General features: G+C 32.4%; 1 protein-coding gene across 11 annotated transcripts in view; it reads left to right on the forward strand.

Moving 5' to 3' along the window:
- The window catches only part of CHD9 (chromodomain helicase DNA binding protein 9), a 250,227-nt gene that overhangs the window by 69,391 nt on the left and 165,679 nt on the right, over positions 1-15,157 (forward strand). For all 11 annotated transcript variants that reach the window (XM_031954497.1, XM_031954491.1, XM_031954498.1 and 8 more), the window contains one exon: positions 6,485-8,091. In XM_031954497.1, coding sequence (XP_031810357.1) covers positions 6,643-8,091 — 1,449 coding nt within the window. In that variant the 5' untranslated portion in view covers positions 6,485-6,642. The remainder of the gene's footprint in view (positions 1-6,484; positions 8,092-15,157) is intronic.

Genomic DNA, 15,157 nt, shown 5'->3' on the forward strand with positions numbered 1-15,157 from the left:
CCTCACATTCATCTTATACCCTTATCATCTATCTGCCTGTATATATTCATTCTAGTCATTCTATTAGTGGTACATTTATTAAGAATTACAAGTATCATTTTCCCTTGTAAGAATTTAAGCAGTCTAGTTTCATTGAATCCCTTGTTTTCTTTTACTTTTTCCCTTTTTTCTCTTGGGTCTTGATAATGGAGATCAGATTTTTTGTCCAAGTCTAGTATTCTCTATATGAATGCTTAAAATTTTTCTGTTTCATTGAATTACCATTTTTCCCCTTGAAATGTTATGCTTGGTTTCAGTGGTGAGATGATTTTTGATTGTAGTCCTAACTTCTTTGCCTTCAGAATATCATTTTCCATTACCTCTGATTCTGTAATGTTGCAACTGCTAAATCCTGTGTAATTCTGATTGTGGCTCCCAGATAATTGAATTGTTTCTGGCCACTTGTAGTATTTTTTTCTTGACCTAATCTCAGATTTTCTGCCATGTTCCTTCAGGTTTTTATTTTGGGATTTCTTGGGGTAAGTGGTGGATTCTTTCAATACCTATTTATTTAGTCCTCTGGTTCCAGGACATCAAAGCAGTTTTCCTTGATAATTTCTTGAAAGATGATATTCAGGTTCTCCTTTTGATCATCACTTTTAAATAGTTCAATGATTGCTATTGTCTCTACTAGATCTATTTTCCAGGTCAGTTGTTTTTCCCATGAGGTAATTTATGCTTTCTTCTATATTTTTCATTTTAAAAAATTTGTTTGATTGATTCCTGATGTCTCATAGTCATTAGCTTCCATTTACCTAATTCTGATATTTAAGGAGTTGTTTTCCTCAGTTGACTTTTGTACTTTTTTCCATATGGTCAATTGGACTTTTTAAGGAGTTATTTTCTTCAGTGGATTTTTATTTTGACCTTTTTTCATTTGACCAATTTTACTTTTTAAGTAGTTGTGGTCTTTTTCCAAGCTATTGACTATTTTTCCAAAATTCTCTTTCATTGTTCGTATTTCTTTCCCTTATTTTTTCTACCTCTTATATGACTTTTTCAGCTCCTTTTTGGGCTTTTCCACGAATTCTTTCTGGCTTTGAAAACATTTCCCATTTTTCTTTGGGGTTTTGCCCATAGGTGTTTTGACATAATTGTTCTCTTCCTGAGTTTGTGTCTTGATCCTCTCTATCACCATAATAACCTTCTATGGTCGGATTCTTTTTTGTTGTTGTTTTTGGCCTTTTTCTTTTCTCTTAAATTTGAGCTCTTTTCTTGAGTGGAAAAGACACTGCTTCAGGCCTCTTTTACCTGGTGCTATACTGAAGTTGTCCTGAGACCATTAAAGACCCTTGTGTTTGATGCTATGCTGAGGGATGGGGGAGAGCTGGTCCTGCTGGAGGTCCTCAGTCTCACTTTATACTTGATGCAGAGCCAGGGTCCTAGTGGTGGTATCTGGCATGTGCTGAGGCTGATGGGGTGTTTCTGTTTTCCCCAGGCTACGCTGAAGCACAGGGCTGGAAACTAGCAATTTCCTATTTATTTGCTTAGGCAGTGTAGGAGTTTTGCCCTATTCTACCATTCTGAGGTTCAGGATCTCCCACTGGTTTTCTCAGGTGGGACTTGCTGCTTGTTTGCTTAGAATCTTCTTGTTCTGGACTGAATTCGCTTTTCCCTGAGTGAGGCACTTTCTTGTCAATCTTCCAAGTTTCTTGCATTCAAAGATTGTTTTATTCCATCCTTTTGCTGGTTTTGCATTCCAAGATTTGTTTGGGGGTACTATTTTATAATTGTTTAGAGATGAACATGGGAGGGTTACAGTGATTTACTGCTTACTCCACCATCTTGATTCATGGAATTCCTGTATCCAGGATTTTTTAAAAGTCTTTGCTTTTTTTCTTTTTCAGCCTCTTTTTAACTTGTGATTCTATTATGTACAATTTTTGTCCCTCTGACAAATGCATATTGTAACTTTTTGTAAATGCAGTTGTGTCTAGTTATGTTTTATATCCATAGGCAATGGGGTTTCTTTATCAAAGGTCTTGACAGTATTCTTTCTTAGCAATGCTCACAGTCTGTTTCTTTATGCAATTGTATGTTGACAAAATGATTTACTTTTTAGTGTTGACATTTTAATTTACTACTCTCTGATCCTCCAATCTAAAAATTATATAAAATGTGGTGACAGTCACTGGTGAAGGTGATTTTTCTATAGTTTGAAATAATAAAAACATTTGGGCTATAGATTTGTTATATTTATATTAGGACAGTCATGGGTTGAAAACTTAAATTTGGCCCAATGACATGAGGATTTATTGGGAGCATTATTTAATGAGTATACTTAGCATAACTTATTATGTGTTTACTCTTAATTTCTATAGGAATAGGGAAAAGATTAAAAATAAACACAATTTTTACCTTCTAGTTGTAAATCTTAAACCACCTGAAGAACATAGTGAAGAACATTTCTGCTGATTTCAAAAAGTACAAATTAATAAGGACAAAACTAAAATCAGTAGATAAATGTTGATCCAGTATCTGTGAAAGTGAATAATGAGTTAGGGTCAATAAGTTAAAGGTTGTGGGACAAGGCAACTTTTTTCATTAAGTTCACTTAATAGAAATGTTATAGTAATATTCCCTAGAATTTACATAGTACTTCAGGATTTTGCAAAGTGCTTTTCATATGTGGGAAACACATAAATATAAATACTATAGCAATAATAGTAAAGTAATATGGAGATTTAATAATGTTAATAGTTATCATTTTTCATTGGTATAGATAGATTCATGTCTCTTCAGTTAGTTATAGATTTGCCACTAATACTTCTTAACTCATATTTCATTTTATATTTAGAAAGAAGTATTTATAGACACTGCATCACATTTTACCATAATATGATTGCTTTTTCCCAAACGGATAATTATAATAAATGTACTTGCATATTGATACCTCTTATTATAATTAGATACTTTGAAAGAATTTAGCATGAGGATTTTCTCACCCCTTCAATGTATTCTTATCTTCTGGAATTCTTGTCCATGTATTCCTTTAAATTCTTCACCAGTTATATGCCAGGCAGCTACCATAGCCTTCTCTTCCTCCTCTTCTTGTCCCTCCACCTCTTTCCTTTACCTTTCACCCCTATCCAAGCTACACTACTGGCTAATTTAGATTCATTTTTCTGTTATATTCCCAATCATATGTATCATTTAAAAAATTATTATAGCTTTTTTTTGACAAAACATATGCGTGGCTAATTTTTCAACATTGATTCTTGTGAACACTTCTGTTCCAACTTTTCCCCTTCTTCCCTCCACCCGCTCCCCTAGATGGCATGCAGTTCCATACATGTTAAACATGTTAAAGTACATATATACCATTTCTTGCAAGTATTTCATTGATATTTGCTATATTGATTCATCATGTTTAGACCTAAAAATGCTTATCTTCTATTCCTACTGAATTTCAGTTGTAGATCATTACCTTTCCATGCTGCTTAGGCATGACAAACTGACAAATTCTTTGGGCTGCTCATATAGTATTTGAAGGAATAATGAAGAGGGGAGTATTCAAGGCATGGCGGGCAGCCAGGAGTACTGTAGGTCATAGTGCAATTGACACAATGGCATCAAATGAATTCTATTAAGAAAATCTTCAGTTCAAGTGGAACATAGAAAGTTGTATCAGTGTAAAAATCACTAGATTTAGAATAGAGGACTTTAATTAAAATCTTTACTAATTATCATGTATATAACCTTAGTCAAGATTCTAAACAGATAGTGGGTCTCAGTTTCCTCATCTGCAAAATGAGGATGATACTTGCACAGAGATTAAGAGGATTGTGAGGAAAATGTTTTGTTGAACTTTCAAGTATTGTATGATGCAGAACTAAAATGACTCATCTGAGCTATTAAGAAAAGTGCTAATAATAGCAAATAGTACAGAAACAAAGGTTAAATTAGGGTGAAGACAAGAAATCTCAGAGAAGAACTAAAGAATTCTGAATAAGAATCATGAGTATTATTTGAATTAGAGAAAAACTAGTTAACTTGGAAAATGTGTTTGAAAATGTTAATAGGAATAATTTGCCATGATTTATTTGCAATCCTTTCGCTAACTATGGTTTAATATAGATTTCTTATCTTACACATTTCTGAAGTGTTGTTATTGTTCAGTTGTTTTCAGTTCTGTCTGATTCCTCATTACCCTATTTGGGGTTTTCTTAGCAAAGATACTAGCGTGGCTTTGCCATTTCCTTCTCTAGCTCATCTTTCAGATGAGGAAACTGAAGCAAATAGGGTTAAGTGACTTGCCCAATATCACACAAGTTGTTAATTCATGAAATGAGTCTTTCTGATTCCAAGCGCAGTGCTCTATCCAGTGTGACACCTAGCTTTCCATATTTAGGAAGTAATATTTATTTCCTCATTAGCAAGATAATGGAAATTGTCATAAATGCAGTCTCTTCTTCTTTGATAAAACCTAGAATAACATATAGAAGCTTCACAGCTATTTTAAGTCTTATTACATAATTCAAGTCAACAATATAAGAAATATTTGCGTGCCCAAGACTATATTTGTTAAAAACTAACTTATATAAGAATTTCTTTTTACTCTCTAAATCTGGTTAAAAATAAAACCAAGGCAAAAAAAAAAAAAAAAAAAACTGTTAACAGGGCAAATAAAGAACTACATGATAAAGAGTGTCCTCCAGATAGTTTGCTATCTAATTTAATTGCTACATATCATCATTTCAAGGGCCTAAGCAATTTGTGATATTCCATATACATGATATTCCATAGTTCTATTAATCAGCATATATTCTCTATTGAGCTTTATAAAAATGAAGGCATAGGGTATTTCTGAACTTGAACTATGGACCTCTTTGTACCTAGAGCACCTGGCTATGACTGAACATCAGTATATTTTAAAAGATGCCAAGTTCATCTCTTTGTTGATCTATTAGGTATCCTAAACAACTCAAAAGGAAGTGTGTATTGGATGTGTGGGTGTGGGTGTTTTCTAGATATATATGTGTGTGTGTGCAAATATATATACACACATACATATATGGATATGTATATATATACATGCTATATATTTAGATACATTTATAGTACGTATACATATACTTTGTATGTGGGGGGAGGTTGGTGGTGAAAGGATGGCTCAGGACAACATGATATATCTAGAAATTAAATTTTGTAAACTTTATATTTACTCATTTTGTAATCTGCTTTAAAGTATTTGTTTTTATTGTAATAGCTGGTATATAAATTCATGGAAAATATTCCTGGGTAAATTTTGTGGGTTAATATGGATTCCTGATTCTTCTGAAATTGTTAATATGGATATATACTTAAATCTTAAATTCATTTGTGAAACATCATTGTTTTAGAAAATTGGCATTTATTACATGTATTGCGTCCAGTTTAAATTATGAACCTCAAAAGCCCTCATTTCATAAAGGACCCTTTATAAGATTAATTATAAAGTAAATAGGTCTTTAGAGAACCTGTTGTTGTTCTTCCGTTGTAACCTATTTGCAGTATAGGTGCATAGTGGAGGGACTATAATCCAAAAATGAACTCTGGCTAATAGAAAAAAAAGAAAAAATTCGTATAATTTGGGAGCATGAGAACCAGATGAAAATTTAGATTGACAGTGTAGAAAAACTCACATTGAATCCCCTTACCCACATATGTATGTCTCACCATATCTACTTTGTTATATCTTTTTTTTTTTTGAGAGGAAATGATGCTAGTCTGCTTAGTTTTGACTCACAAAGCTGATTTAATTCTGTTTTAAACTCTATTTTATAAAGCATTTTGTTGATTGGGAACAAGAAATAAGTGTAACAAATTTAAGTGTAATTTGTAAGTTACTGAATTAAATACTGATAACCACAATACCACCCTGATTTTCACTTACATTGCTGGAAAACTTGATTTCTATGTACAACATCATTTTTTCTGAATTTATTTCCATAGTTAATCTTGATATTTTTTAAGTTTCTACAGTAAAATTCAAAGTAATGTTATTAGTACTGGACAATGGAAATTATTGTTATAGAATGCTTATCAATGAAGTTATAGTTTGTACTACACTATTATACAATGCATTTTCATATTTATGTATGTAATTTTTATTTTTATGATTTAAAAAGTAGCAAAGGGAATTTTAGTCTTATATTTTAGGCAAGGTTTATTTCTCCTTCTGGTAGGCTGATTAAGATGATTTTATGCTCTAAACTTGAATCCTCACCTATTCACATGAAATTCAAGGTGATGACATGTAAATGTATATTGGTATTTATAAGTATATATAGTTATTTTGTCTCTGAGAATATTGAGAATTTTTCTGAATTTATTCTATAACATAAAACACTGAATTTTGAGACTTAAATTAAAAAGATATAATGGTTCCATAATTCATTAGTTATATAAATAACTGTTGTAAAACTAATTTTAAATTGAAAATTTTTGCTTTTTTTTCTATTAGAATTATGACATGGCAGGATGCCCAGTTCTCCACAGCAATAATAAACACTGACATGCCTTGGATCAGTTAGTTGATGACCTCTGTTCCTACTCACTATAAAGAAGATAAATTTAATATATATTTGGAGTGAACCATTCAAGTGGCCTAGAATTTTCAAGATGACTGATCCAATGATGGACTTTTTTGACGATGCCAATCTTTTTGGTGAGACCTTAGAGGATTTGTCAGACGATGCCTTTGTACAACCAGGACCTGTTTCACTTGTTGATGAATTGAATTTGGGTGTAGAATTTGAACCTTTGCACATAGATTCATTAAACCATGTCCAGGATACTCAAACACCACAGAAGATGACTGATTTTGAACATTTAAATCAGTTTGAATCACTGAAACTTCACCAAGTTAATCAGTCATTTAGTAGCCCAGTTGAAAATGTGTTATCACCACATTCTCAATTTAATTGTTCCCCGGTCCATCCCCCAAATCAGTCTAATGGTTTGTTTCCAGATGTAGCTGATGGTAGTCCAATGTGGGGCCATCAGACTAGTGTTTCAAATCAAAATGGGTCTCCTTTTCACCAACAAGGACATTCACATTCTATGCAGCAAACTAAAAGCTTTGTAGCACACCCTGACTTTGCCTTATTTCAGGTCACTGAGCAACAGCAACAGTGTACATCACTACAGTCACAGCAAAACAGAAACAATAATAATAACCCAGGGCAAGAAACTTTAAGCCAATCTAAAACCTTTATGGACGTTAATATTTCTGGTCCACATAGAGTCCATGTTGCTCACCCATCTCAAATAACCAGTGCATCAACTCCACAACAACCTCTCTCCATGCAACAGTTTTCTCCAACATCAACTGCTTCAATGCACTTCTGTGGCAATCACCAAGATGGAAATTTTGATGGACAGTCTCCAAATATGACTCCTTGCTCTGTCAATAACTCACAACAGTTTTCTTCACATTATTCCTTCTCCAGTAATCACATATCTCCAAGCAGTCTTCTTCAGTCCTCCACAGCTCTTGCATCTAGTCATTCAACTCATACTTTATCTGATTTTACTGGAAGCAATGCCTTCATGTCTCAGACGGGGACCAAGCAGGATTCTACCCAACATATCCTGAACTCAAATTCATCTTTGAATTCAAATAATTTTGAAATGTTGCATTCAGCACATCCTCAGGGTAACTTCAGCAGCTCAAAATTATCTCCTGTGCACATGAATTTCCCAGATCCTGTAAATTCTGCTTCTCACATGGGACATTTTAATGATCATGTAGAAACAAATGGTTTTTCATCTCTAGAAGATAATTTGCTTCATCAAGTGGGGTCTCAAACTGAGACATTCACAGGACTTGATCCAGAAGATCTTCTTCAGGAGGGTCTGCTTCCTCAATTTGATGACTCAGCATTTGGCCAAGATAATTCAAGTCATGTCTTAGAACATGATCTTGATCAACAACTTACTCCACAACTTTTAACACAGCCTTCAGATGTAGCTCGAACTCATTCTCAAAGTCAAGTTCATTCATGGCATTTGTCAGTTTCTAATCATCAGCACTTACATGATAGAGAACATTCATCCTTACAATGTCAGGTATGTAGCTAGCTTTCTAACTTTCTTAACAATTGAGTTTTAATCATTTCTTTTTTTTCTCAGAGGCATTCACTGTTATTCATTGTTTCTAGCTTTTGCTTTGGGAGGTTGTTGGGTTTTTTTAGTGCCCATTTACTGTTAAATTAATGTGTGAATTTATACTTTTAACTTGGAAATGATTCATTGATTCTCTCATAGCAAAATACATGCTAAACTCTTGGCATCTATATTTAGGAAAATTTAAAAGACATGATTTTAAGAATTACCTTTAGTTTTAGATTTATGAATGGATTATATTAAGACCTTCTATCACCTCTCTGATATACTGTTACTTAATTAAAAATTTGTAAGATGCTTATATGTGAATGTTATCCTATCAGGTGCCATGAATTCTAAGATACATACATACACACACACACACACACACACACACACACACACACACACACTTTTTGAAATAAAAACAATTATCAGTTTTTCTTTTTCAATTTTAAAAAGCAGTGGAATGTTTCAAAATGTCTCTTTCCATGAGGCTAAATTATCAATTATGAAAGAAATTTGTAGATATAAGAAAAATCATCCTTAACAAATTTTTTTATATGATTTCAAGTTCTGATTTTCTGATGTTTCTGCTCAAGAGTTTTTAATATTATTTTGTTATTTTTATATAAGGGCTTTGGCAAGGACACATAATGTTCATTACCGTGAACATTAGGTGTAACAATGGATAAAACACTGAGCCTGTAGTCAGGAAGTTCAAATGCAGTCTCAGACAATTACTAGCTGTGTGACCCTGAGTAATTTACCTAAGTGCTTTTTGCCTCAATTTCCTCATCTGTAAAATGGAGATAATATATAGCACCTATTTTCCAGAGTTGTTGTGAGGATCAAATGAAATAATAAATACTAATAAAATTAAAAAAATAAACTTTAGCTTACCATAGTGCCTGGCACATACTGAATGCTATTTAAATGTTAGCTATTTATTATTAATTGATATAAGCACAGTTTCTTCATTAGTTTGACAAACTATTCCTCCATCCCTAAAATAACCAGAAGTTGTTGAACTTTAGGTTTTGCAACTTTCTTTCTTAATTTTTCTAATGTCATCTCCATTTTAATTCACACTAGGATACAATTTGTTTTTCTATGCATATTTTCATAATTAATGAACAATGAATAAAGAACATTGCAAGACTCTTAAATGTATAAGATTGATTAAAGGAAGCTTGTTGTTTTTTTTTCCTTAATAGTATTTATTTTATTTTTCCAGTTACATGTAAAGGTAGTTTCAGTATTGATTTTTGTAAGATTTTGAGTTCCCCTTCCTCATCATTTTTTCTCCCTTCCTCATCATTCCCCTTCCCAAGAGAGCAAACAGTCTGATATAGGTTATACATACATCTTATGTATGGATCATCTTAAATATATTTCCTTATTTGTCATGTTGTGAAATAAAAATCAGAATAAAAGGAAAAAACTGTAAGGAAGAAAAAGCAAACATAAAAAAGTGAATTCAACCCACAGTGGATGACATTTTTTATCCCAAGTCTATTGGAATTGCCTTGGATCACTGAGTATTGCTGAGAAGAGCTAACTCTATCATAGTTGATCATCACATAATCTTGCTATTATTGTGTAATATGTTCTTCTCATTCTGTTCACTTTACTCAACATTAGTTCATGTAATCTTTTCAGGCTTTTCTCAACTCAGCCTATTCATCATGTCTTTTTTTCCTCATCATTTCTTATTGAACAATAATATTCCATTAATTTATATACAGTAATTTATTCATCCAATCCTCAATTGATGGTTTCCACACAGTTTCTGATTCATTGCCATTATAAAAAGAGTTGCTACCAACATTTTTGTACAAGTGGGTCCTTTTCCTCCTTTTATGATTGGGATGCAGACCCAGTGATGGTCCTGCTGCATCGTCTGCACAGTTTTATAGCCCTTTAGAAATAGTTCCAAATTGCTCTTCAGAATGACTAGATCAGTTCACAACAATGAATTAGTGTCCCAGTTTTTCTTACATTCCCTTAAACATTTATCATTATCTTTTCCTATCATATTAGCCAATTTGATAGGTGTGAGGTGGTATGTCAGTTGTTTTAATTTGCATTTCTCTAATCAATAGTGATTTAGACCATTTTTATTGAAGGAAACTTGTAAAGAGTTTTCTCTATAGTAGCATCTACTTAAGTGAACTTGATATGTAGGAGAAATATCTCCTGGTTAATAAGTCACTGTTCAAATCATTATACTACCTAATGGTAATGCTTTAAGCACCATTTCTGATGTCACTGTATATAGAATTGAAGAAAAAATGCTTCCTTAGGAATGAGTAACTATGTATTAAGTTTATTCTATTATTTATGTTTCTTTTTACTTGTGGTAGAAAAATAACACTAAATATATTAGGACAATAAAAAATAGATACTAATTATTAAAAATAATGCCTGTTTTGCAATAAAACACAGAATTTTGCTACTTTAGAAAAGATAGTGGGGAGTTATAGCAGTTATTCTAAAATGTAAGTACATGTAAAATGCAATTTATACAAAAGATGTGCATATTTAATGTGCACATGTATATATTCTATTATCAGTTTTAATCAGAGTATAAAGCTTTATGTTTTGCTTTATTTCTTTTTACTTTGTAATGTTAGCTTTTTTGTTTTATGAAATCAAAATAATTTGAGACATTGTAAGATCTGCTAATGTTTGAAAAATATAAGATTATTTGGTACATGGTATAGTCAGTGTAATAGAAATGGTATCAGAGTACCAAATTGTATTTTTAAAGTTTACCTATCCCTACAACTTTGTAACTTGTGAGTGCAGTGCTTTAATGTGTTTGCATAATTATATTTTTCCATTTTTCTGAAGAAGTGAATTATTAAAATGTTTTCCATTATCTAAAGTTTTTCTAAAATTTTAGAGAAAGCAAATTTGAATAGCTTGTGGTAAAGTATATTTTTTTTTATTGTGGTGGGGGTGGGGAAAGAGTAACAGTATGGGTCTAGGAACTAAAAATAATTTAAAATATGCCTACATTTTACTGGATGTTTATTTAGTAGATGTGACTTTTTTTTTTTTTTTGTTAGTGCACATTTAAATTTAATTTTGAATTTGAAAATGGCCTGTTTTGTTTTTCTTTTAAAATCATCTTCATTCTTAGGATCTTTGCATTTCATTGACATATTTCAAAAAAGCTAGAATACTATAAATACTTGGTTAGCTTATTAACTGCCAACAGACATTTAAGTGCCTACTATGTTCAAGAAACCATGCTAAGTGGAAATAAATAATTTTTTTGATTTTTTTTCTTTTTAAAGAAAGACTTCTGACTGTGAACTATTTCATTTTAGTCAGATAAACTATAGAGTCCCAGATTGAATACAATTTAATTTCTTTTTAAGCTGTTGTATTGATGAAGCAGAAACTTGCATTATAAAGCTTCTTACAACTGAAGTCAGCTTTCTGGCACTTTTTACAGTGGATCCCCCATTAAAAATTGCCCCCTTGAAAAAATCTTCAAATAAATATAGCTTTTACAGCTGATATATAACATCTTTTAAAATATCAAAGTAAAAAAAATTTTAAAAATCAACTATATAAAGGTTAAGGGGCTATCTGATAGCGATATTAAATATTTAAAAGACTTACCATGTAGAAGACAATTTTGTTTGCTTCGAAGGCCAGAACTAGTTTTAATGGAGTAGGCAGATTACAATATAAATCAGAATTATGATCTAAAAAGATTTTGACAGGCTATAATTGGGCTAAATCTAGTAGGATGAAATTTAATAAGTCCAAAGCCTTATACTTACAGATTTTACTAGTTATCTATTCATTTGAAGATCTGCAGATTTAAGTGAACTGCCAGCTCATTAAAAGTTTTTTGACAGCCAAAAAGATAAAAGCAAAAAATATATATATAGGTTATTTTAAGAGAGTCATCCAGGTCTTGGACCAGGGAGTTAATAGCGTACCACTGTATTCTTCCCTTATCAGACAACATTAAGTATTGTGTTTAGTTCTGAGAATCTTATTCTAGGTCAGATAATGGTAAACTGAAAGTATTCAGAGTAGGGTAAATGGGGTGAGGAAAGACCTTGAAATCATACTGTATAAGGATCATTTGAACAATTGGAACTATTTAGTCAAAAGAAGAGAACAGTTGCTGGGGGCACAGGGAAGGAGGATGGTTAGCTATCCTCAAATTAGTTACCAGAGAAATTAGACAAGAGAGATTTGAATTGTTCTGATTAGCTCTATAGGACATGACTAGAAAAAATGGAGGACTATTGCAGAGAGGCAGATTTAGGTTTGATGTAAGGAAAATTTTCCCAATTCATAGAAATTCACAAGTGAAGTGGCTGCCTTGGAAATTAATGGTTCTCCTGTTAACAATAGAGCTCTTCACTCAAAAGACAGAAAGTGCCCTTATAGCATTTAGATTTAAAGCCAAAAGGGACTTTAGAGGCCATCTAGCTTAGGTCCCTTTTTTATAGATGAGAAAATTATAGCCCAGAAGTTAGTGACTTTCCTCAATTCACACTAGTAGTAAGAGACATAATTTGAAGGTAGTTCATTTGACTTCAGTGCTAGTGCTCTTTCTACTCTATTATGTTTTCTTAGGTGATTCTTACTTAGTTATAGGTTGAACTAGATCATTTGTTGTGATGAAGGTAAAGAGGTAGGGAGCTTCTCCTTTCCACAAATATTTAAGTTTAGACTGGATGATGATCTGTCAAGAATTTTTGCATTTGGTGAATTTGGAATACTAGATTGATTTCGGTCTATGACACCTTTAAAATCCTATATCTCTGTGATCCTGATTTTGTTTCAGTAGATCAAATAATTGCTAAAAAAACAATGTTTTTATGATACTGAAAGGGTATTGTAATTAATTGAGTATGAGTAAATAAAGTGTTGAAGTCATTCCTCTACATTGTTGGGGAGAAAAATATTGTGGCTGAATGATTTTCCTAATTCTTAAAGCTTACATCAAGCATAATCAATTTTTAAAAAGTTTTTAAATTGCTTTTGATTGAAATATTACTAAAATATGTGATATGCCTAATATATATTTTGTGAATACTTTAAAAATCTGTTACCATAGGGATTTCCTTTCACTAATCTAGATTAGAACCTATTTTGAACTTTGTAGTTAAATCCTAGTGAATTGCCTAAGCATTCTAAAAGTTAAGTGATTTGCTGAAGATCACTAGCTAGTAAGTATCAAAAGTGAGATTTTAACCTAGGTCTTCCTGACTCTAAGCCTAGCACTATCTTCTATACCATGTTGCTTCTACCGTAAAATGAGAATACTGAATATAATTTAGCTTTTTCTTAATGATCATGTAGGTTATAGTTATGAATCTTAATTAATCACGTATTTACTTTAATGTCTGCTATTTGCAGATACATTTGTAGTATCAACCATTTTACCATACTAACATTGCTTTATTCAGGGACTATTGGCAGACTTGTAGGGCTATTTATTCTTTGTTAACGGACTTTATTTCTGTATCAAATTGTTTTAATTTCCATATTAATAGACAGGGAAGCTAAATAGGACAAGCTTTAAAAATTGGTATGCTTAATTTTGAAAAAAATCAGTTTTATTGATAATCTATGGGCTTCCAATTGGCTTTAGCATGTGTATTAAAGTCTCTTCTTTAGTAACATGTCACTTCCATGGTTTTAGAAGTGCCAAATTTGGAAGCAGTATTAAATTTCAAGTCAAGTTAGGATGTTTTATTTGTACCAGAAAGAATTGAGGAATAAGAACTTATTTGGTCCTGACAGTGCAATTTTCAGCATAATAAAAATCATTGGTCATTTTACCAAAGTGGATTGAAAACTCCAAGAGATTAATACTTTTGTCAGACAGAATGGTAATTATGGAAGTATGGTTTACGAGCAGTTTTTATTATTCACGTTTTGATCTTCTCATTCAGTCTTGCAGATCTAATCTCAGTTTTGTGGTGATAGTCTTTTTGACCAGTCTCAGGTAATTTGAAAGATGCCAAGTGCTAAGACAGGCCACTCTCATGCTGGCCTCAGTGGTGATTTTTTCAGGTCAGCTTTTTCTGTGCCAGTGACTTTACTTTTGGTCACACCAGTGATATCAGTCATTTTGTCCTATCTGCCCATAAATGACATCAGCACCTGCTATTCTAATTTTTCCTGGGCTCAATGTAGTTCTTGGCCACAATGTAGCAGGTTAGCCAGATCTCTATTAAATGATATTTCTTCTGCTGTGGGGAATAGAGCATGGGGGTATACATAATAACCTGGATACCATGACAACATTTTAACTCTACTGAGGTCTATGTCAGGCTTTTCTTTGGGGGAAGATGTTGTATTTTTAAGGTATTTCTTTTTTATCTCCAGTTCTTGGAACACAGGTGGACCATAATTAATGGATCTTGAATTCTCATCCTCATCCTGACATTTAATGTAATGTTTGGTGGAGTTCTTCTTGGACTTGTGCCAGTTCCTACAGAACTTCATCTTATATTTATCACTGATAGACTTAGCAAAGATTGAGGATTTGTACATGACCTAGAATGCCTTTGATAACTATGAGGAGAGGTCTGAGAGAAGACTGTACATTTCCATAGAGGTGATACCTCTATTATTTCTTCAGTCTGTATAATATGCCTGTATGATGCATAATGTGGGTTATCTCTCCCTTTTTTCTTGAAAATGGTGAATTAGAGAGCTATCCCTTTATCTTCCCAGACTCCCTGCTGCTGCTGCTGCTTTTCTAAAACAGTAAGCCTATTATGAACAGAGAATTTTAGGTAAGACATCTTGCTTCCAAAGTTAGCGGGTTAAGATTTCTAACAATTTTTCTCTTAAGTCAGTAGACTCTAAAAGGGGAGGAGATGAGGAAGAGAAAGGGAAGAAAATTAGCATTTAAATACTATGCTTATTATGTTCCTTAGCAATGTGCTAATACTTTACAAATTTCACACTTGTTCCTTACAACAATCTTGTGAAGTAGATGTTATTATTATCCCTATATTACAGTCAAGGAAACTCGAGG

The sequence above is a fragment of the Sarcophilus harrisii genome, chromosome 2 (genome assembly GCF_902635505.1).
Source record: "Sarcophilus harrisii chromosome 2, mSarHar1.11, whole genome shotgun sequence".
In the NCBI taxonomy this organism is placed as follows: domain Eukaryota; kingdom Metazoa; phylum Chordata; class Mammalia; order Dasyuromorphia; family Dasyuridae; genus Sarcophilus; species Sarcophilus harrisii.